Source organism: Saimiri boliviensis, chromosome 12, assembly GCF_048565385.1.
Source record: "Saimiri boliviensis isolate mSaiBol1 chromosome 12, mSaiBol1.pri, whole genome shotgun sequence".
NCBI classification, from domain to species: domain Eukaryota; kingdom Metazoa; phylum Chordata; class Mammalia; order Primates; family Cebidae; genus Saimiri; species Saimiri boliviensis.
Genome location: NC_133460.1, coordinates 74,321,269 through 74,345,648, shown reverse-complemented (window position 1 = coordinate 74,345,648; position 24,380 = coordinate 74,321,269). Strand labels below are relative to the sequence as shown.

General features: G+C 41.3%; 2 protein-coding genes across 3 annotated transcripts in view; one reads left to right on the top strand and one right to left on the bottom strand.

The window, feature by feature from the left end:
* The window catches only part of SLC16A12 (solute carrier family 16 member 12), a 159,920-nt gene that overhangs the window by 132,725 nt on the left and 2,815 nt on the right, over positions 1-24,380 (top strand). Inside the window, exons 9-10 of one of the 2 annotated variants that reach the window (XR_012512883.1) lie at positions 19,020-19,273; positions 20,492-20,634. Coding sequence is in view for 1 of the 2 variants with exons in the window: in XM_074382553.1 (XP_074238654.1) it covers positions 19,020-19,060 (41 nt within the window). In the remaining variant the exon portion in view is untranslated. The remainder of the gene's footprint in view (positions 1-19,019; positions 19,274-20,491; positions 20,635-24,380) is intronic. The other variant, XM_074382553.1, reaches the window with a different exon arrangement.
* Positions 4,844-15,320, bottom strand: LOC101034058 (interferon-induced protein with tetratricopeptide repeats 1B). The gene is given in 7 exon segments (XM_010333392.3): positions 4,844-6,580; positions 7,146-7,411; positions 7,413-7,479; positions 7,482-7,584; positions 7,587-7,650; positions 15,155-15,182; positions 15,287-15,320. Coding segments are annotated over 7 exon segments (1,479 nt in total). The 3' UTR covers positions 4,844-5,663.

The window sequence follows — 24,380 nt, the reverse complement described above, 5'->3', positions numbered from 1 at the left end:
TCTTCAGGTGATTTTTTTTTTTGAGACGGAGTTTTCGCTCTTGTTACCCAGGCTGGAGTGCAATGGCGCGATCTCGGCTCACCGCAACCTCCGCCTCCTGGGTTCAGGCAATTCTCCTGCCTCAGCCTCCTGAGTAGCTGGGATTACAGGCACGCACCACCATGCCCAGCTATTTTTTTTTGTATTTTTAGTAGAGACGGGGTTTCACCATGTTGACCAAGATGGTCTCGATCTCTTGACCTTGTGATCCACCCGCCTCGGCCTCCCAAAGTGCTGGGATTACAGGCTTGAGCCACCGCGCCCGGCCTTCAGGTGATTTTGATGTAGACCTGTGCTGGGAACCAGGGCCTAGATTATCCCTCGTGCCTGTTATACGTCTGCAATTCTCTAAGAGATATGGGACTCAGTTGCTGTACCTACTTCCTGTTCTTTGAGGCCCAGATTCAGAATTTTCATTGCTCTGTGCCTTGTTTCCTCACTTACACAGTGGGTAATGAACTCCTCAGTCTCCTCTTGATTCATAGGATGATACGGGAAAAAAAATGTTATTCTGGTTTTTATTTTATTTTTTTACTTTTAGTATGGATAGATGCTAAGCCATTTCTGCTGACGGGTCTCCAATATCCAATCACAACTTATTAAGGAATGGGCTCCATACAAGTTTCCCCTATCTTGTCCAGTGTCATCTCTTGTAGTCTAAAATCTCTTATCGGCTTGCTAAAGGCCAGCTAGAATAGGATCTAGTGACCTGGTTACGTAATGAAAAGCTGATTTCTTGTTAAAAACAAATTCAGCCCCTAGGTGGCTACTTCCTTGGGCTTCTCTGTCTCCTCAGCAGTCCTTTACATCAGTATGTACTGCAGAAGTTGCTACTGTACTGGGTTTTTGGTAATCAGAGTTAAATGAAGGCATTGTAGGGACATGAAAGACATACAAGATGCTTTCATGCTAGGATCATGAAACCAAAGGCTTAACTGAAGCCATCAATCCATTTACACTTTCCTGTACCTTTGATTTTTCTTACATTTTTTAGTTCATCATAAAAGTTAGGTTTTTAGATATTTCTCTTTATAATTTGTAGTTTAACATTTAACAATTGGAATATCTCTGCTAATTACATGTTATATACTCCTTTGAATTTATTCAATCACAGAGATATTTTTAACGGTAGTCTGTTTTCTGAGGAATGTAATTCTCAGTGTTTTGACCACTGTATGAAAACTATTTTCTTGGCTTCTGAGATTTTTCCTAAACTACTTCCAATCACATCCATGGAGAGAGGACTTGGACTCCAGATTTTTTTTTTTTTTTGTAAATGGTTCGATGATTTATATATCTTCTAATGACCTTTACATCTCTAATATCTTTAATTACATCTCTAATATCTTCAAGAGGCCACTCATTCCAGGATACCACTCAGCCCACCTTGACCCACAATTTGGTTTACTGCAACCTACTCAAGTACTACTAGAACTTTATCAGTTAATTTTTTCTCAACATTTCAGGCATACTTTAAAACAACTATAGACACAAGAAGTTTCAGAAGAGATCCTGTGTACTTTTCATCCAACTTCCTCAAATAGTGATATCTTATATAACTGTAGTACAATATTAAAACCAGAAAAATGACTTTGATAATGTATATATATTTTGAAGATAAAATATGTTATGTACAAAGTCAGGTATGCAGGATTTTTTTTCTTAACATAATCAACCTTACATATGTGTATTTTTCCTCCCAAACTAAACATTCCTTTTCTAAGTAATACCAACTTAATTATTCATGTGATCTATTACATAATACACAAATAACCATCTCTGAGAAACAAAATTAACAAAACACCTCCAGAATGGTGCTGAGCAGAGTTTAAGAAATGTTTTTTTTCAGCCAGGCACAGTGGCTCATAGCTGTAATCTCAGCACTTTGTGGGGAGACTAAGATGGGAGAATCACCTGAGGTCAGGGGTTTGAGAACAGCGTGGCCAACATGGCGAAAAACCATCTCTACTAAAAATACAAAAATTAGCTCGGCATGGTGGCACTCGCCTGTAATCCCAGCAACTCAGGAGGCTGAGGCAGGAGAATCACTTGAACATGGGAGGCAGAGATTGCAGTGAACTAAGATCATGCCACTGCACTCCAGCCTGGGTGACAGAGCAAGATGCTGTCTCAAAAAAAAAAATTTTTTTTTGTTTTTTCACGTTATTTTTGTCCATAAGCTATATCCTGTTAAAAATATGGAGTCAAATTACAATGCATTTAAAAACCACATGGAATCCTTCCTCCTTATGTGATTTTATCCACCATTCCCTATATATTTTGGATCATTTGTCTCAGTTTGATGTACTTTTTAGATACTGCTATTTGCCCTTTTTATCCAAACATTTTATTATTGTACCTGGTCAAGCAGAGAGAAAAGTTGAGAGTATTTTACAATGAACACTCATATAACTATATTCTACAGTTAAGATTTTACTGTATTTACTTTATAACATATCTATTCATCCACTCATTTCTCTATCTACCCATTCATTTATTTTATATTTTGTTATTGCATAAAGGAGTCTTCAGTACAATTAATTGATACAACATTTAGCATACATAAGTGGATTGCTTTTCTAAATATAAATTTGGTTTCATAATTAGGTAAAATATTGGCATGGTTCTAAAAACAAACACAGAGAAGTCTGGCTTCTATTGCTGTTCCTTTCCTTTTTCTTCTCTTTCTTATTGGTAGCCATTACAAAATTTCATTTATCCTTCCACTGTTTTCATTTTAATATAAATAGGTAGATATAAGTTTTATATACCCTCCAGTTTTTCTCTCTTCTTCCTTGTCCCATATTGCATGTAGAAGCCACTGATAAAAGCACACTTTACATCTTTACATGATACTCAACCAACCAACACCTAATTGTTTATTGAGTCCTTCTTACGTTCCCAGGGTATGGTGAATTGATGTTGTTAAAATAGTTTTAGGACTTACCTGGTGCTCATCCAAACACACACACACACACACACACACACACACACACACTCTCTCTCTCTCTCTCTCTCTCTCTCTCTTCTCTCTTTCTCTCTGTCTCTCTCTCTCTGTCTCTCACTCACACACACACACACACACACACATACACACACTTATACACTCACAGACCTATAAACTCTATTGTAGATTCAGTTGCTAAGGAAAAGGATTTTGGTTCCAGTGCCTGGAGTGGTGGGAAGGTTTTAATATTAATTAATGAGTAAATTTGGTTCAATAAAACCTAATTTCCTGACAACTTACTAACCAGCTGAGTAATTTAATTTCATTTGTGATGAATTTAGCCAAGAGGACTATAAATCTCTTATTCTCTTTGTAACCAGTGGCTAAGGAGCAAATAGCTATCAGTTTACTAACAGTTATAGAACTGAGCCAAACCAAAAGCTTAGACTTGTCCGGTTAGAAGAACATTGTCTCTGTGTTTTCTAATTAGTAGAGCTATGTCCTCAGATTTCTCATTTAGATTAATTCCGTAAGTGGAGGCAAATCTCCCCTATAAGAAGCTCTGCGGCAGTCACAGGTAAGGAATGCAGAGGCCAGGTGAGCCTGAGTCACACCTTGTTTACAGGGAAAAGTCACTAGTAGTTTCCTCAGGTTAAATGGAATAAGTATGTTCTTTGTTTAGTATCAACAAAGTTGAAAAGGGTGTTACTCCTGTGCTTTTCAGGTGTCATCTAAATGATCTAAACGACTCCACTCCCCTGCCATGCCTCCCTACGCCCCCAAATCTCCATCATTGGTCAATCCCAGCTTTCAAGGATCCGAGTAACTCAACCTTCCAATTCCATGGCCTGTAGTAGTAAATGCCTCCCCAGTATTTTTTTAAATTCTTGGTAGGAAGTGGCACATGGTGGCATGCAGTTACGGTCCTAGTTGCTCAGGTGGCTGAGGAGGGAAGATCTCTTGAGGCCAGAATTTTAAGACTGCAGGGTGCTATGATTGTGCTTGTAAATCGCCACTGCACTCTAGCCCGAGCAATATCACAAGACTCTGCCTCTACTAAAGAAATAAAAATTATAAAAATTCTTGATCAGGTTTCCATTTTCATCGCTTCCTCTGCTTCAGGCCTTCTAATGCTGTCGAAGTTGGATCTGCATTTTTCCATTTGAAACTAAACATAAAATATACATCTGTTTTTGAGTATCACTAATAAAATACACTCAAAGAATTTGTGATCTTAGCAAAGCCCTTAGGTGTGACCTTAGATGTGTGATTTTAGGTGTGATGTCAGGTGTGAATACATGTCCAGCAATGTGTTTGGATCATGTAGATCCTTTGTGATTGCCAGGGGCTGGATACATGTAAACAAAAATTTGAATTTGTTATCAGGTTATAGACTTGGCTCACTGACCACCAGGTCTTGGCTATGTAGGGCCTTGGGAAATAGAACTCCAGCTAGAAAGCTATCATCTCCTGAAATTCTCTCCTTTCCAACTCTTGTCTTTGCTCATTTGTTTTGCTCTTAGATTTTGTTGCAGGTCATTGACCCTGGTGACATGGAATAGAAACTTTCCCTGTTTAGGTCTCCTTTGTTTGGGAGACTGAGGATGAAAACTGCCCATTCCAAAGGCAAAATTTTAAGGAAAACGATTCTTATTGTCTCAGCAGATGTAGGTGCCTAAAACAGCATTAATCAACCTTGATCAGTGAATGCAGGGGTGTGTTGTGGAAGGATAGATGCTCCTGTTGCGGACACATGGATTGATGTGGAAAGAAGGAGGGGGGAGGCCAGGCAGTAGAGTATGTGTTGTATCAAAGTATTTTTGTATTTTATCAGATTATACATTTTTTTTTTTTTTGAGACAGAGTTTCACTCTTGTTACCCAGGCTGGAGTGCAATGGCGCGATCTCGGCTCACCGCAACCTCCGCCTCCTGGGCTCAGGCAATTCTCCTGTCTCAGCCTCCTGAGTAGCTGGGATTACAGGCGTGCACCACCATGCTCAGCTAATTTTTTTTGTATTTTTAGTAGAGACGGGGTTTCACCATGTTGACCAGGATGGTCTCGATCTCTTGACCTCGTGATCCACCAGCCTCAGCCTCCCAAAGTGCTGGGATTACAGGCTTGAGCCACCGCGCCCGGCAGATTATACATTTTTGAAAGCAGCAATTGGGAGACTGTTGTCTCCATCTGAAATAATGGGATTCAGAAACTATGACTAAGTATAGACTCCATTTGAGCACAAAGCTTGTGGGTAACCACTCAGGAAACATAGACATCTAATGATTGGGGTCAGCTTTCAAAGTGGGGAGGTTAAGGTTTTACTTATACAGGCAGTAAACAGGGAGGCAGCATTTTCCATAGGTCAGTACATACATTGTAGCAATTGGATTGGTTACTGTTTGTTACATTCCAGGAAAGATTGCTTTACCATTCCATCAGGAGGGATGATGCTTTCAGGGCATCTTATGTCTGGTGCCACAAGGCCTTTCCTGATCATTTATGGGAAAAAGCAGAAGTTGCAGTTGCATACTGCATAGCTCAGGCCACACAGCTACATTCCTCTCAAGGCTCAAAATAATGTAAAGTTCCAACAGCTTTAAGTTTCAGTTTGCATTATTTAACTTCATAGTTATTCTATTTAGTTATAAGACCATTAAATGGGTAATGGTGATTTCTAGTCAAAACATAGGGTTCAGGTCAGCAGTCAGCCTCAGAGCTCTCTTATAGCACAGGAAGGCGTCACTTACTTCTCCCTTCAATTTGTGGATGAGCCCAAGGAGACTGAAACTTTCCACAGCCCGTACATTCCGGTGAACGTGTCTCTTAGCCAATTTCTCTAAAGCATTGAGAAGTTTTTCCCTGGAATAGGACATATTTTCTGTTTTCAAACCTTTTAAATAATGGGTGATTGCTTTATTTTCAGATTTCCCATGATGTTCTTGGAAAGAGCTGTAGGGGTAATGAATCTCTTGCTTTTTGTGATCGTCAACGATCTTCGCGCATAGCACTTTCTAAAAAATGTCCTCAGCCTTTCTGTGGTGGCCCACTTCTGCATACATTTCAGCTAGGTCCACACAGGCTAACTCAAATGTGGGCTTTAACATTATAGTCTTTTCAAATTTGCATATAGCCAATCAAACCAATCTGTCCACATTTTCCCTATCTTGCCCTCTAGGCTGCCTGTTTGTAGCTTCCTTGATTTGGATCATTTGTGCCTTGTAGCAAAGCCCCATTTGGTGACACAGCAAGGCAGAAGTGGGTGTTGCCTGCAAGGCCATTTTTAAGAGCTGAAGAACTTTATCCACAGGGCCTTTTCTTCGGTAAAATTTGGCTGCATATCGAAAGACATAGGTCTGTGAAGACATACTGGTCAGAGCTTCTTCAATGTACTTTTCTCCTTCAGCTTCCTGTCCTTCATCCTGAAGCTACAGGGCAAGGAGAACCTTAATATGTACATCATCTGGATTTAGCCTGACAGCTCGTTTTAGGGCGTGCAGAGACAATGCCTCATTCCTCTCTGTTGCTGTGTTAAAGCCATCCGGGTGATGGACAGCAATTGCATACCCAGTACAGAATTCAGAGTTTTCAGGGTGTAAGATTTATTGCCGAGGTAAGCCGAGGTAAAATGAGGAAACTGAGGCAAGTATAAGAAAATGAGAAGCTAATTTATTCAGCTCCCAGGTGAGGTTCTGTGGTCCAGGAAGGGGCCAAAGAAGTTGCACCCAGCTGTTCAGATCATGGGGTTTGATCATGCATGGGGTTTTATGGGGAGGGAATTGGCTATTGGGGAAACAAAGCGAAGGCAATCTTACTGGCTTTCAGGAAGCAGGAAATACCTGGAACTAGTTGCCATGGGTAGGCCGGTGGGACCTTGGGTAAATGGGCCTTCCGGGGGCATACAGAGAAGAGTGCTACTGGGCAGGGTCTGATGGGGCTTCTTTAAAAAATTTTTCTGCAGGGTTTTTCAACAGCGGGCTGGGGGTTGGATGCATAATTTAGTGCTGAATGTGGGCTTGGGTCTGGTATGCGGAGGCGGGTGCGGGGAAGCCATGCGGTGAGGCCAGATAACGAGCTTGGGTGATGACGCAGTTATCAGGCACGAGAGAGATGGATGTGTCCGTTTAACCCTCTGCGAGGCAGCCGGCCTTACACAGTGTCCACTTCAAGAGCCTTTTCAAAGCAGGCCTTGGCCCGTTCATAATTCTTTCCTCCACACTTCAGCGAGGCCCATCCTTCCTTACAGTCCATCTCTGGACACTGCATTCTATAGCGGGAAGGATTTGCAAACTTCTTGCAAGTGTTCTCCACCTTGTCCAGGTAAGTCTGGGCTTCTGCCAGTCTGCCCATGTGGTAATACACCCAGGCAAAGTTGCCCCAGGTCACCAGACTTCTCACATCTGCTTGGTTGGCATGTTCTTTCTGGGTTGTCTTTGGCATCTTTTAAGCTCTCCAGGGCTTCCTCATTCTGGCCTTTCAAGTGTTTCACATAGGCTTCTTGTGTATTCCCACATTGTATTTGGTGTTCAGGAACTGAATCTCTTCCAAGACTTTGTTTTCTAAATTAGGAATTTCAGGGGCTTCAATTAACAACTTTCATGTAAAGTTGTAAAGTGACATCTCAGCGGAATCAGGCTGTCTTCAATGAGCTTTCCATCAGATTCTTCACTGTAAAAATAGGCAGCAATTAATTATATTTTGTCACAGTATTCAGTCTACTGAAAATGAAGCCAGCACTTCAAAGAGTCAAATATCCTCTGTCCCAGTATCCCTGCCTCCTTTATCTGGTGCCTCTCTGGGTTCTACGGTCATGTCATTAGGAAAGAGAACAGGTTGACATAAAAATCCTGGGGACATGCTAATCATAGTGCCAACAGGTAGGTTACATAAAGTCTAAAAATCAACTCAAAAGAGATTAATTCTGCTAACATCAAAATAATCTCAGCACCACCCTCAACACTACAAAACCCATCTTGTTTCTGCTTCCTTCTGACTTTGCAGTGCATAACTAATGTTGACAAAAGAAATGTGGAGACAGGGTTCACAGAAAGGTGGGTTCCTTGCTCATCTTTTTCATGTTCTCAGCACATAAACACATTTTGGATTTCTCTCCTTCCATGAAGGGTTCTGAGTAAAATATGAGAGCCAAATATGTTGTCAAATGCCGAGCTTCATGAATGCTCAAGCCAGGTTGGAGAATGTGTTAGGGTTTCCTATCTCCTTTGTCTGTGTGAACTTACTCAACCAATCCTAAATAGAGGGGTTGAAAATGGGTGGAATCACCTCACAATAGCAGCCTTACTGCATGGGGACAGAAGGAGAGGGATGAATGAACATTACATAAGGTAAGATGTGTCTATTTGAAGAAATGGCAAGTTCCACTTTTATAAGTCTGTTCCTGATGTCAGGTAACCCTGAAGCCTAGTGGAGGACAGGCTGTCAAAATCTTGGAGGACAGGCTATCAAAATCTCAACGATTATAGAAATCTCTCAACTACCCATGAGGAAGAGAGAATAATAGGAATTCAGTGGGACCGGAAGGTTTTTTTTCTCCAATATTTCATGCTCCTCTGAAGTGGAGCTGAAGTCCTAGTCTTCCTATAAGAACACGAAGGAAGAAAAATAAATTTGTCCTTAGTAGTTGAAAAAGTGGTTCTCATATCGTATTTAAGTATATTCGCCTCTGTGTTCTCAACTAATTACCTTACATTTCTATATTTGACACATGTTCTATCCATTAAGCCCAAGGAATGATCCCTGAGAGGACCCTTATGAAATTTTCTTTTACTCTGTATGTGGCAACGTATAGCAAAACAATTTTTATATAAATCCTAACTCAATATAACCATAATATTATATAATTGTAATCTAATTACCAAAAGAAGACTATGAAACATTCTTTGTTGAAAATAAAGGGAAATAAAAAGTTCATGACCAGGTGCGGTGGCTCGCACCTATAATCCTAGCACTTTAGGAGGCCGAGGTAGGCAGATTGCCTGAGCTCAGGAGTTTGAGTCTAGCTTTGGCAACAAGGTAAAACCCATCTGTACTAAAAACACAAAAAATTAGCCAGTGTCGTGGCACATGCCTGTAGTCCTAGCTACTCTGGAGGCTGAGGCACAAGAATTGCTTGAACCTGGGAGGTGGAGGTTGCAGTGAGCAGAGATCACACTACTACACTCCAGGCTGGGCAACAGAGCCAGACTGTCTCAACAACAACAACAACAACAACAACAACAACAACAACAACAACAACAGCAAAAAGAAAAAAAAGAAAAGAAAAGAGAAAAAGGAAAAGAAAAGGTTCACAAGATGATGAACACCACAAAGTTGGGCAGAGGATACTGAGGCTTATGATTGCCTCTTCAAGCACAGCTGGCAGCTCGATATAGCCCTTGCTTTTCCCTCAGAGTCTCCACCTCAAAAACTCCTACTCTTAGACCTTCCTTGACTGTATTCCTGCCCACAATCCCAGGCCACCTTCTCCAGCCTTGAGTCTATGGAAGATGATAGTTGTGGCACTCCCTGTTCTTGCTTTGGGGCAGGACTGTGTAGTTGACTGCTGAGGTGAGGAGTTCTAGAAATCTTTCTTCCAGCTGTGGCCCAGGAAGGTTACCCAATGAAACTGTGTGTGCAGTGCCGGGTGGGGGAGGGGTGTGTGTGGGAGGTATGCTGGGTGAGGTGGGGTCAGGAGTAAGCAAAATCAATATTGTGCCTAAGAATGCTCACTGAAAATAGATTTTGGCTCTCACTGAGATTTTGACTCTCACTTCTAGAATTTCAAGTGCACAACATGCACAACCTTACAAGGCTGCCCTGCCAAGTTCCAGAAGAGAATTATTGCTCTTTCTTACAGGTGGTTGTTCAGCAACATATATCTTCCAGGCTTGGGCTCTGGGAAGACTACAGAGTACAATATCATCCTGGAGGTGTCCTCACTCTCTAAAATATAAATGCTGAGAGCCTAAAGTCTTTTTACCTACTGAGCATATAGAAAGTGCTGTTATTAGTAGTATACATATTATCGTCAAATTAGGCCCCAGCATGGCGCTAATGCCTGTAATCCCAACACTTTGAGAGTCCATGGCAGTTGAATTGTTTGAGCTCAGGAGTTCAAGACCAGCATGAGTAACATAGTGAAACCCTATCTCTCAAAAAAATACAAAAATTAGCCGGACCTGGTATGCACTCCTGTAGCCCCAGCTACTTGGGCTGAGGTGGGAGGATCACCTTAGCCTGGGGAGGTGGAGGCTGCAGTGAGCTGTGATCGTGCCACCGCACTCCAGCCTGGACGACTGAGGGAGGCCATGTCTCAAAACAAAAAACAAAACAAAACAAAAAACAAAAGATGAGTTTGTGCATTTGTGTAGTGACCTAATCCCTGTATGCATGTGGCAGACAGGGACTTGTCGCCATAGCTTGTCAGGCATTTCCCTGGATCTTGTCCACTTAAGCTGTCTTCATCAATGAGCATGAATGGAAGGAGGAACTCAATCTGCTCCTGTGTTCCTATACCAGTGGGATCAGGAGTATTTTGATGTGGGCATTATTCAGTCTGGGATAGTCCAGAGCCCCTTAGGCCACCTCAGGTCGGTGGCTTCTAGAAACATAGACACAGGCCATTAAAAACCTCTTGCATGGACTAGCTACCAAGGCAGGAGGGAATGAAAGGCTTGCTTTCCATCAACTTCACAGATGCAGACACAACTAGCATCTTATGACCAGGAGCCCATTATTTTAAAAAGAGAGACTCGGGTACTCTTGTGGTGAGTTTTTTGGTGATCCTTTACTTGTAACTTCTTCTCAAGACAGGTTTACATGTTTGCTGCACAGGGATCTCAGAAGAGGAGCCCCTTTCTCTGCAAGTTCTTCCTCTCCCACTGACGCCACCATCAGATGGGAGAACTCTAGCAGGACAGAATACTTTTAAGTGAAAACATTTTCTGCAGGTCACCAGTTCTAACTAAACCAGGAAAAAAGAAATATATATATCTTGGAACAAATATATCACAATGCCTACAAAATTTCTTATTTTCTAACATCTAGTATAGTGTTTTTTCAAATTGTAGCAGGCAACATGATTGCCTGGAAGACTTATAACACACAGATTGATGTACCCCACCCTAGAGTTTTTGAGTCACCAGGTTTAGGGTAGGGCCTGAGAATTTGCATTTCTAACACCTTCCCAGCAATACTGGTGCTGCTGGTTAGGGGACCACTTTGAGAATAGTTAATTCAGTGAAAAGCAAATTTCATAGCAATCACAATTTCATAGTTTCACAGTAATCATGAAATTTGACTTGCTATCAAAAACAAACAACAGAAAAATGGCCATATCTGAAAGTACCTTCTTATCCTTCCCACCTGAATTAACCACATTATCAAATAAAAAGAAAAATAGCTTCTTCTTCTCATCTGGATTCCTAAAAGGATCTCGGTGCTCTTGCCCTGACTGGTCCCCATGCCAATCTCCTCTCTAGGCTCAGGCCTTTGTTCCCTGGTGAACAGTCTTTAAGTATCACCTGGGTAATTGTCCCTCCATTAGAAAGCACTACACAAATGACATCTTTGGAAATAAGATCGCTTTCTTGTTTATTTCCTTAAGAGCATTGCTGCTCTTATTTTATTTTTTTTTTCTTTTCTGAGATGGAGTTTCGCTCTTGTTGCCCAGGCTGGAGTGCAATGGCGCGATCTCGGCTCACCGCAACCTCCGCCTCCTGGGTTCAGGCAATTCTCCTGCCTCAGCCTCCTGAGTAGCTGGGATTACAGGCACACGCCACCATGCCCAGCTAAATTTTTGTATTTTTTTTTAGTAGAGACGGGGTTTCACCATGTTCACCAGGTTGGTCTCGATCTCTCAACCTTGTGATCCACCCGCCTCGGCCTCCCAAAGTGCTGGGATTACAGGCTTGAGCCACCGCGCCCGGCCATTGCTGCTCTTATTAAGCCAGCTGCCCTTACTAAGCGAGCTCTGTAACAGGACAGTTAGGAAACTTGCCTCTGTACATATATTCTCATCTTGCCCCTCTGGATCTACCTTCCTACATGCTTCACTATGCTTTGTGCTTGGGAAGCTGACTCTACAGACTTTATTAATTCCAGAACTCTTCTGTTTTTTACTTTCTTCCAGGGTTGGCCCGCTGGGGAGCACCAGCCAGGTATTAGAGTCCAGGAGGAGGTGAAGGTCGTGGTATTAATTCCTAAGCTCCCATTGTGCTCTGCTTGAGGTTGTCGGTGATTTTTTTCTTTTTCCACCAAAGGCCTCTTGAGAAGCCCCTCCCCTACTGCTATAGCTCAGAGTCTCCCTGGGCCTGGTTCTCACCTCTTGCTCCTGTAGGCCTAAGGTTATCATGTTTTCACTGTTGTAAACTAAGACACCTCCTCCTACCACCCTGCAACCAACAGGCACCATCTCCTGTTGATTTCCTTAAATGTTGCCCATATCATCTTAAATAGCCCCTTATTAAACTCTCCTCAGTCATTATGTTGAGGGTACCTGTCAGGGTCACAGGTGACCTGACAGGTCACCTGTGACTGCTGACCAAGCAGCAGTCACAGCTCCCTTAGGAGAAGGCCTGCCAAAGAACTGGCCCTTAAGGAAAGTTTTAGAATTTCAAAGTGTGCAGAAATAAGTTCAGTGAAGCAGAGAAAGCCTTTACCTAATGGTGCTGTGAAGATAGCAGGTGCTCTGTAATGCTCTGGTTCAGGAGGCTCCTTCAAGATTTGTCCACAGAGTTCTAGTGCTTCTCAGATAAGCATGGTGCTTATATGTAGGAGGTATACCCAGGCAGTTTTTTACACCTTTGATGGCTAATGAATTGGCAGGGTGAAAAATGACACTTAGAAAGAGAGGGCTGTCTTTGCTTTGATTACAAATACATGCTGCATTTTGGCAGCTAAGAGGGTGTGTGTGAGAAACAGTTTCGATATGAAAATTAACTTTCTGGGGTCAGTGTGGTTTAGGTGATAGAGGATAACTGGACTTTATGATGACATTCAGTGTTGTGGAAAAACTAGTGGCCTATAGGAAGGTACATTTTTGTGAATCATGTCAGACCGTGTTGTCAAAATTGTCACTATCACATTTCCAGCCAGGTGGTTCCAGGGACGTCTGCAATGGAAGCTCCTTAGACCAGGGTCGGTGATTTGTGCCTAAAAGAGTACTGTAGAAGGTCATTGTCAATTTGTGGAAGAATGAGGTTGAAGATGGTTAGGTCTTCTTCTATGGGGCTGTGTTAGGCAAAACAACCCTTCTCAATTTTGAGATATTGGTCTGTAAGAAAGATCCCATGCTGGTTACATCCTCCGGCAGCATTTGTGTTACTGGCAACCCTGACAATAGTGGAGCCTACTCAAGCGTATTGACTGTTTTGATGATCTTTACTGTTCACCATCAGTGGTTCAAATGACAATGTTTGAGCTGATCAGTAGAAAAATGTATGCAGACAATGTGATGGGGTCAAGGGGGTTAAAATCTAAATTTAAATTCACATAGTTCTTCTGAATTTATGTGAAATTTAAGAATTTACACAATAGTAGAATCTTCTGTTTCTACTATTTTTGAGATTATCTGCTACAAAGCAACAACCATCAGAGAGCCAATCAAACACTATTCACATGTTTAATGAAAAATTTATATGATACCAAGGCTGGTGTAATTGCCCACGTAATTAGCAGGGAAAAAGGAAAATTTGGAAAGCTGCTATTCTGAATCCTCTTGTGAAGTGTTACAAGATCATCCTATAAGTTTCTGGACCTTGGTTTTGTAGGGGGTAGTGCACCAAGATAAACAAAAGGGCAAAGACTGAGAGCGATTTCCCTGAGTGAGTATTTAAATGTAAGGTTATTAACTTCATTACAGTTTTCTCATAATTACCAAATGAAATTGTAGCCTGGCTGTGTGTTTCTTCTTTGTCCTGGGCCCGTAACTAGACTATATGTCCCAAGCTCCCATGTGATAAGGTATGGTCATGAGCATGGGATTGGAGGCTGTCAGGAAGCAGAAATGATTCTATAATTGGGTATCTTAAATTGTATCTGGAAGAAGAGAAGACTAGACCAAGGCTACAGATGTAATTTGAAAGGAAGCAGCAGTCACGCATGTTAGCCAGGTTAGGGGGCTGCTTGATTATTTTTGAATCCAGTTGGACAATATTCATATTTTTGTCTGCATTCAGACATGATTACAGAGTGGCCTTGTATTTTTGTCTTGACTCATCAAGGTCACAGGGTGGCCTTGTTCAATGTTAATGTTCTGTGAAATTGTTTACATGCCACAGAGCACCAGACCAGCTCCCAGATGTCTGGGGCAGCCCTTCTCTTTCTTGTCAGGGAAATTCTGAATTATTGCTCCAGCAAACTGAGTTACTGCTGCAGTTAATGCTCCTGACCTTTCTAGAGCCAAAAATTATATCGACAAGAAAAATTATATTGCTCCCAGAAAAGGAGCAGGGGACGAGATTTTATGCATTCACAATTCAAATGAGAGCAGATCTCTTGGGAAAAGAATATGCTTAAGAAGTAATATAGTATATAATCTTTCCCTCTATGTGAATTAAAAGCCCCTCTCCATATGTCTATTCAAGGAAGAATTTAGTTAACTTGAGAAAGGCTACATTAGCATGAGACAAGTTCCTAGAAGATTTGCCGGTCCTCTTGACTTTTTTTTTTTTTTTAGATGGAGTCTCGATGTATCACCCAGACTGGAGTACAGTGGAGCAATCTCTGCTCACTGCAATCTCCACCTCCTGGGTTCAAGCAATTCTCGTGCCTCAGCCTCCAGAGTAGCTGGTGCTACAGGCATGCACCACCATGCCCAGCTAGTTTTGTTGTATTTTTAATAGAGACAGGGTTTCACCATGTTGGCCATGCTGGTCTTGAACTCCTGACCTCAAGTGATGCTCCTGCGTCGGCCTCCCAAAGTGCTGGGATTACGGATGTGAGTCACCACACCTGGCCCCTCTTGACATAAGCACAGGATATCATTTAGATCCATATGTTCTTTCATAAACCCACCAAATCTCAACATTAATTAAGTAATGAGAACTCCCATTTTATTCCTTAAGTATACTCTAATAATAAAAGTAGATAGAAAAATTCTCTAAGCATAATGGCAGCACGGAAATGGAGGCTAGAACAACCCAGGGAATGAGGGAAAGGAAACCAGGCTTACATAGCCCTGTTGAGGAACACTAAATTTGCTGAAAGGGAAGAGTGATTGTTAGTCAAACATTGTTTAATCTGGGGTTGGGCAAACCTGGGCCATTAGAAAAAACCTTCTATACCTGTCAGGTGACAGACTCACCTGATGGGGGGGGTTCCTCACAGACATTTACCATCTTGCCTATTAAGATGGGCTGTGTGCTCTGAGTACAAGATGATAGCGCCCCATCATAGAATAACCATTATTCTTTATTTGGGGCCAATGGGATGTTTTCTTCTGAGGTTTCCTTTCTTTCTCTGCAGCTGGGGCACAATGAGAAATATTAAAACCTTTTACCTTTACTTGTCTTTGTGCACACAAGATGGTGTTGCTCATTGGTGAAGGCACCTGGAATCAGACAGCCTGGGGTCATTAATGGACTTTGCTGCTTACTGGATGTGTGATCTTGGGATACTTGTTTCACATTTTTAAGTCACATTTACTTACCCATAGATTCAGAATAGCAATAGGACTTTTATCCTGGAGTTATGTTGAGATGAAGTGGGATATTGCATGGAAAGTATGTCTCATTTAACAACATTCAGTAATTGTGCGTGTTGCTTTCACAGTGTGGGACAAGTCCCTTGATCTGTGTAGTCTGTGCTGACCACTAGCTGGAGCCCTTCCCCCACTACAATTTTCCCCAGCGGGCACTGAGAGAGAGGTGTCATAACTGACTGTCCAGCTGCCACCTCCGCCTCCAGGGGTTCAAGTGATTCACCTGTCTCAGCCTCCCGAGTAGCTGGGATTACAGGCATGCACCACTGCACCCGCTCCGGTTTTTAAGCATTTTTGAGGAAAATGTATTTAGTAGGACCCCCAAGTCAATAACATGAGGATGTTAGGAAACCATTGAGATGTGATTGTATCCTGCAATTTGAGGAACACAACATTTGAGTGTTTGAGTCATGAGTGAGAAGTCTAAAGAAGTGAATGGTGACAGCAAAGGAGTGCACAGTTTGGAAGTATCTGCCTTTCTAGAATTTGTTGGGACAAAGGATGTTAGGGTGTTTTCCTTTTTTTTTTAACCTCCCCACCTCCTCTGGGTGTTTTCCACAGATCAGGTATGGAACACTGTGAGAGGAAGCTGGCACAGATCTGTGTTAGATCTTAACCTGCAGGGCCACTGGAAGAGGTGAAGCTAACTTGAAGAAAGCTGCAGGCAGACCTAGAGCCCTTGTTCTCAACCAGGAGAATCTCTATTCAGGGGATATTTCAGTGTCTAGAGACAGTGTGGTGAGTTGGAGAGTAGAGAATGCCTAGTGCTGTTGCCATCTATTGATTAGAGACCACAGTTACTGCCAAGTATTTGACAATGCATGGGAATGCCCTGAACAAGAAAGAATTGCCTAGTCTAAAAATGGCAATTGTATGGATTTTAAGAAATTCTAAGCGAGTAAGGGACCAGCTGCAATCAGGATGCACGATTCCAGCCTAGAGAATTGCAGGAGTGACAGTCTACACTTGCCAGTCCAGGGAGCACTGAAATTAGCTAACCAGGACAGTGCTTGCCAAGTAAGAACTCTCCTGCTTCCTTTATCTCCTACATCCTCCTACTCCCACACAGGGAGTGCTCAGAGACTGCGATTAGGAAAATACGGAAGAAAGAGTGAATGTAGTAAATGAAGAAGGAAAGAAGGAAAACAAGCAGACAACAAAACAAAACAAAGCTTCTTGCCTATCCCCCCACCCTGTTGCTTCTATTAAAAAAAAGAAAGAGGCTAGGCGTGGTGGCTCATGCCTGCCTGTAATTCCAACACTTTGGGAGGCCAAGGAGGGCAGATCACGAGGTCAGGAGTTTGAGACTAGCCTGGCCAACATGTTGAAACCCTGTATCTACTAAAATTACAAATATTAGGAGAGCATGGTGGCAGGTGCCTGTAATCCCAGCTACTCAGGAGGCTGAATCAGGAGAATTGCATGAAACTGGAAGGTAGAGGTTGCAGTGAGCTGAGATTATGCCATTGCACTCCACCCTGGGCAATAGAGCAAGACTCCATCTCAAAAAAAAAAAAAAAAAAAAAAAATTATCCCTCAGTGCTCTTCCACTTTCCAATCAGTATTTCACTTCCACTTATATGACTTGAAGATTGGCGAACCAATCATGATCTCACAATTTTTTGTTAGGACTTGTTTATGTGATCTAATATCACTTCAGAATTTGGGTATACTGGATGCTTGGCCAGATTTTCTAGGCTTTTGAAGCCTCTGACCAAACACTGAGAAATCCTTGAAATTTTCTTCAAATGTGGTGTTATATGTATGTAACAGTTACTTTAAATATTGTCTTATATTCATCTATGAGATCCATGAGACCTAAACTTGCTAAGGCCAAGACAGGTGTTTTACCATCACCTATTATGATTAATCCTGGACTCCAGGTTGATAATGCTTGGGAAGCAGCAAGAGAGACAGTCATATTTATGATTGTGTCCTCTAATTGAAATATGTTGCTAGAAATTTTTATAAAGATTCCTTCTTGGGGCTGGGCGCAGTGGCTCATGCCTGTAATCCCAGCACTTTGGGAGGCCGAGGCGGGTGGATCACGAGATCAAGAGATCGAGACCAGGCCGGGCGCGGTGGCTCAAGCCTGTAATCCCAGCACTTTGGGAGGCCGAGGCGGGTGGATCACGAGGTCAAGAGATCGAGACTATCCTGGTCAACATGGTGAAACCCCGTCTCTACTAAAAATACAAAAAATTAGCTGGGCGTGGTGGTGCATGCCTGTAATCCCAGCTACTCAGGAGGCTGAGGCAGGAGAATTGCCTGAACCCAGGAGGCGGAGGTTGTGGTGAGCTGAGATCGCGCCATTGCACTCCAACCTGGGTAACAAGAGTGAAACTCCGTCTCAAAAAAAAAAAAAAAAAAAAAAAAAGAGAGAGATCGAGACCATCCTGGCCAACATGGTGAAACCCCGTCTCTACTAAAAATACAAAAATTAGCTGGGCATGGTGGTGCGTGCCTGTAATCCCAGCTACTCAGGAGGCTGAGGCAGGAGAATTGCCTGAACCCAGGAGGTGGAGGTTGCGGTGAGCCGAGATCTCGCCATTTCACTCCAGCCTGGGTAATAAGAGCGAAACTCTGTCTCAAAAAAAAAAAAAAAAAGATTCCTTCTTGTTCAACCAAGATAGTTGTGTTCAAATTCCCAAATGTCTAATCCTCTTTCATTTTATTATGAAGTTCTATGTCAAGTCTGGGTCATTTAATTTAATCACCTTGGGGTTAGGGGAGGTTGGCTATGTCTTCCCTCTAGGAAGGCTGGAAACATCATTTGCCCCCTGGATTTCCTGACAATTTTAATAATGAAAAGGCACTGGCAGAATGTGGGAGAAAGTCAGCACCCTTCTAAGGCATATGTATATCTGTCTCCCAAGTCAATCATTATACAAAAGGGCACAAAGAACCTGGGGTGCCAGTAGCGGAAGCCGGAGAGGAAGCCTGCGACTCTTACAGCATATTGGCCATGCTTTTACTTTTACCCATAAGACCCAAATGAATCTGTCTGAAATTGAGAGCAATGTCTGCTTTCTGGGTCCGGAATCCTTATGACGATGACTACTACAATATTGTCTCCAATGGGCTCATTGCATCTGTTGTGACCTAGTATGTTGAATAAAGTAAGTCTTCAGTCTTTATTTAGTTCATTTAATTTCCAAGTCTCATTACCCAGAACTGATATACAATCTTTTCTTTTTATTTACTTTTAACAACTGGTACTGGTTGGACAGCAACTGACATGAACACATCCCCAGATTCTGTTGCGCTGGAGCAGAAATGTTGCAAAATGTATTTGCTTCCAGAAAAGTTGACCTCTTTCATTTAATGTTTTTTGTAGGCGGTACAAGCCCTCAATGGCCAGCAAACTGTGAGTCCTGAGGAATTCACCAACCTGGTGTTCCATAAGATCAATATAAACAATGATGGTAATGGAGCTACTCTCTTCTGGATCACTTTTCTTTCAACGTAGGAGATGTTTGTAGTGGGGCATGTCATTTAGACAAAAGCAGAAACCATTCAAGAGAACCTTCATTATGGCTTGGGCTTCATAACTGGACCAATCCAATGTTCTCAATATGATTCAACTGAGTGGTAAATATTTATTGACCGTATTTATTTCCAATGTCTGATTCTTGATGTGTTGGGATATATAAAGAAGAGTAAAGATTAAACAAGGAAATAAATCGGAAGAATATAGGATGAAGTACCTTCTGCTGTTTGCTCTGAGATGCACACTATTAATCAGTTCTCTCCACTGGAGGTTTTCCATCAGCTTACAAATAAACTCAAGTTTTCTCTATTGTAGAAAACTTTCCTTCAATTATGCTATCTTCTTCTACTATCAGACTTTTCCTTCCTTTGGACTAAACATTTCTGGAGTTCACCCTTGCCTCCATTTCTGCTGTTTCTAACTTTTCTATCTATATTTCTGCTTTTTCTGATCATTTTTCCGTTAGCTGTTTCTACTCTGTACTCTGGGTTCCCATTTAGCTCAGAGGAGGTACCTTTCTTCTTCAGAGGCAGGAGTGAAGAGAGAAGACACAGACAACCCAAGAGAAATGAGTGCTTCTAATATAGCTTTGATATCATCAAACAGGTAGGTGAGCATATTGACTTGAGATTGAGGCAGAAGATCTAGGAATGGTCCTTGAAAAACAGAAAATTTGTCATTGTTAAAAATATAAGGTAGTAGTGAAATGTTTAAAAAAATGGATAAGAGGCATTGGCATGTCAATCATGGTTGTCATCATTCCAAAACCCCTTCCAAAGGCATCAACCTGCTCGCCATGCATCGCTTCTTCTAGTGGGCACGAGAGGGCAGTAGAGACCCATGTTCGCATGTTGAGTGTGGCAGGTTGTACTAGCAAAATGTGGCAGCTCATCCTGCCAGGATGGGACAGTGAGGAGGCTGGGAGGCTCAAATGCAGCCACTGCTGCAAAAAAGCCAAACGACTGGACAAGAGCATACTGCTCAAGAAAGCAATCTGAAGATGCATCAGTCGCACCAATCTTCTTCACTGAAGGACCTCTGTCTAGATCTTGCCTCTCCTGAATCTCAATCCAGTATGCTCACTTACTAGTGTACTGAGATCAGATAATGAAACATGAAAGCTTGCAAGAAACAGAGCCAGACTACCCAAAGTAGATAAGGAGGCTAAGTGTAGCTAGAACAGGACCAGAGAAATGGAGAGTGGAGGGTCTGATGAGGCCAGTGAAGGCTTTATTTGGAATATTCTACTGAAAATGGTGGCCATCAAATTGGAGAAATGCTATAGATTTTGTTCTGTTTCACTTTGTTTTTAATTTTAGAGGTATCGCAGGATGGCAGGGATAGAGTAAATAATCCATTTCAGCTTGGGACTGAAAGCGCTGATGTAGAAGAATGAGTATTCTGGAAATAGATAGACATCACAAAGTTTTAAGACTTGGTTTCTACAGTTACTATCAAAAGGGTAGGTCAAGAATGTTTGATAATTTCCACAAACACTGCTTCTAGTGCTAGGAGTGAGGGGAATGGGAAAGTGAGCTTCCTCGGAGAAGTACAAAGATTTTGGTATTCTTAGGAAAAAATAGATTTCTATTAGTTTGAGGACACAGATAGTGTATTCCGGGAAACATGAATATGATTCAAAACTTTTTGTTTACTATCCAAGAAGATTCACCAAGGGCAAAGTATAAGGAATCAATAAAATGGCGACTATGATTAGAAAGGAACTTGAAATAGAAAGGGCTGGGTTAAAAGAGATGTGAATTCAGAAAAGAGAAATTGTGCCTGGGCGATAGCTGAGATTACCTGAAGTTAGAAACGGGCTCTTTGACCTACAAGAGTAAGTCAGTGACAGAAAAAAAGGGGATGAATTATGATTTCTGGAAAGTTTATAAAACTAAATACATGAATTGTTTCCTGTTACAGAAACTTGTATTTTAAGTAAGAAAATACACACACATCCACATCTATATCCATCCAGTAACTATGAATCACAATTTCTTAGCAGATGCTTATACAGAACTAAAACTGATGGAATTTGGTTTTATATAAAAATTATTGACAGTTGTTATATTGTTTCATCAAGAGACAGCTGGGTCATTCCATACATCAAGAAAAAGATGCTAACCAATGTGCTGCAGAGACAGCCCGGTGTAACCAAAGACAAGGAAGAAAAAGTAATGAAGACATAAAAGGTTGATATTTGCAGAAGTGCAAAAGGATTTGGCCAGTATTTGACAGAGAATAATAATATGAAGTGCTTCATTTATAGATAAAGAGGGAGCTAGCACCACAAAGGAGAATGTCTATTCACATTTGCAAAATCTCAACTATGTATACCTCAAATATAATTTTTTTTTTTTTTTGAGACAAGGTCTCACTCTATCGCCAAGGCTGGAGTGCAGTGCTGCGATCTTGGCTCACAACAACCTCTGCCTCAAGCAGTGGGTCAAGCGATTCTCCTGCCTCAGCCTCTTGAGAAGCTGGGATTACAGGCACGCGCCACCATGCCCAGCTAATTTTCTATTTTTAGTAGAGTTGGGGTTTCTCCATGTTGGTCAGGTTGATCTCGAACTCCTGCCCTCAGGTGACTTGTCCACCTCAACCTCCCAAAGTGCTGGGATTACAGGCATGAGCCACTACGCCCAGCTACCTCAAACGTAATTTTTTATTGTTCTTTATTATTGTTATTGAAACATCAGTGTTGATAGAAATAGAGATGCTCAATTAAGTATACCAAATTGCTATTGACTATATGCCAACATACATATTTTTTTATTTCTCAAAATGAAAAGTACAACATTGTGCCGATAATCTCATGAATCTTGAAACCAAAAGTAAAGATGATCACAGCACACAACTAAAAAGACCTTAGGTACCTATATGAAAATCCCAATTTGATTGTAAATTGTTTGCAAAAGAATGGTCAACATCACATCTGTTGTGATGGAAAAATACACAATAGTTGTGAATTATTGTAAGCATAATTATTATAATAACAAAGTTAGAAGGCTAAGCAAAATAAAGGTACAGGATTCATGCTAGATTTGTAACAAGATGACGAACTATGAGCTCCATGAAGGAAAGAACCATTTCTGTTTTGTGCACTTTGATATTTCCTATGCTGGCACACACTGGTGCTCTATAAATAGCTGATATGAATGAGTGTCTGTTAAGAAGATGTCATATAAGAAATAGAGAAAAGAGTAAATCAAGAAACAAGCACAATATGCAATTTTGTCTATAGAAAGGTATCTAGATTTTTTGGGGGGAAATTAACAAATATATGCATATATGTTGCAAACTTCATAAAATATAAACCCGGATTGGTTAGTAGGAGTTAATTACCTATGGGAAGTCAGACCAGGTGCCAGAAAGAGGTTAAAGGGGGATTTTTTTTCTTTTCATTACATCTTTCTGTATTGTTCATTTTTTTTAATCATGAGAACATATTATTTTTATGATTTATCAAATTTATTTTATATTATGAACAAAAGCATCAGGAAAGACAGCTTGAAGAGACTCACAGAGGCAGAAAATGGAAGTTAAACATTCAATATTGTTCAAAAATGAAAACAGAGAGGACAACAAGGCAAGTCAGGAAAAATGATTAAGTGTTGAATTCTGCAGGCTTTACCACTATAAGAATAGCAATCCGCATCCTACCATGCTCTATTGAGGCCTCATTCTTGACATAATTTAAGGAGATTTGTGGATGTTCACAGCATCAAGTGCAAAAAGTGCCTCAGCAAGTCTCACATAGAGCCAAAGAAGGCACAGGGATAAGGGAGACTTAGCTCCTCATGATAACAAATGGTGAAAGTGAATAGTGGCCAAAGAGGAAATGAAGAGGGGTGGGGTTTTGTTTTTGTTTTTTTGAGACAGAGTCTCACACTGTTGCCCAGGCTGGAGTGCAGTGGCTCCATCGTGGTTTATCCAACCTCTGCCTCCTGGTTTCAAGTGATTCTCCTGCCTCAGCCTCCCAACTAACTGGGATTACAGATACCTGCCACCATGCTCAGCTAATTTTTGTATTTTTAGTCGAGACAGGGTTTTACCATGTTGCTTAGGCTGGTCTCCATCTTCTGACCTCAGGTAATCCACCCACTTCAGCCTCCCAAATTGCAGGGATTACAGGCATGAGCCACCATGTCCAGCTAAAAAGGGTGATTACTGAGCAGATATTTTGGGTAAAAAATAACAAGGACAGGACATAAAGAAATTTTACTGAGTAACTAACAAGAAAGACCAGTGCTTTAGACTACAACATTGTGAAAAGCCGTGAGGGTCACATTAAATCAAACTGGGAAACTGAGAATTACCAGGAGATAAGAAAGAATTGAGTTTCCATGTAGAGGAAACGAAACTACTGCATGCTACAATTCTCCTGTAAAATGCTGCTAAATGCTTTTAGTGCCACTTTGCTAATAAACAATACTGTGCCATTCAAAATCTTCACCAGCATCCTCCCTTAAAAACTTGGTTATTCTCATCTCCTGAATCTTCTCCACCCCATCTTTGCTAATTTTCCAGCCCCAGTCCAATGTTTTATGAAGTTATAATGAAAAGAAATTAGAATTTAACAAATTCCTTTACACAGGCTGATTTCTTTTAAACCAGGATGACTTCTTGAGAGCTGAAATGTAGATATGCACAGTAAATTCTGCCTTTCTTGTGAGGGTGGGGGTTGTGTGAAAGAGAGAACATTTTGTTTTGTTATAAAAGATTATTTAAGATGTAAATGGGAAGAAATGCATCATTTAGGAATATCAACAGGGTAACCAGATCGCAAAAACAGGACTAAGTAAAATATCCCTGGGTAGCTGTTCTATTACTAATAAGACTCCTGAAATTGGTAGTGAGTGATTAAAGAGTACCAGTGATACTGTCCCAGACTTACAGAATGCACCCACCAATCCAGCAAACAGCCCTAAACAACATAGATTCCAATTACATACATTTATATTTCAACAATATAAAAATAAAATCGTGCGCTTTCCAAATAATGTCCTACGAAAATTGAGATGCGTCTTTATATATAAAACAAAGTAATCAAAACTCAATAATGACTTTAGAGTCCTTCTGAATCCCATGATCTTCCACTGTGTCATCACTCACAGGCTTTGCTTTCTGCTTGTAGATTCTTTGGTGGAAAGCTTCTGGACCTCCATAGGTGATTCTTTCTAGGAAAATCCAGAAACTGTTCTTTTA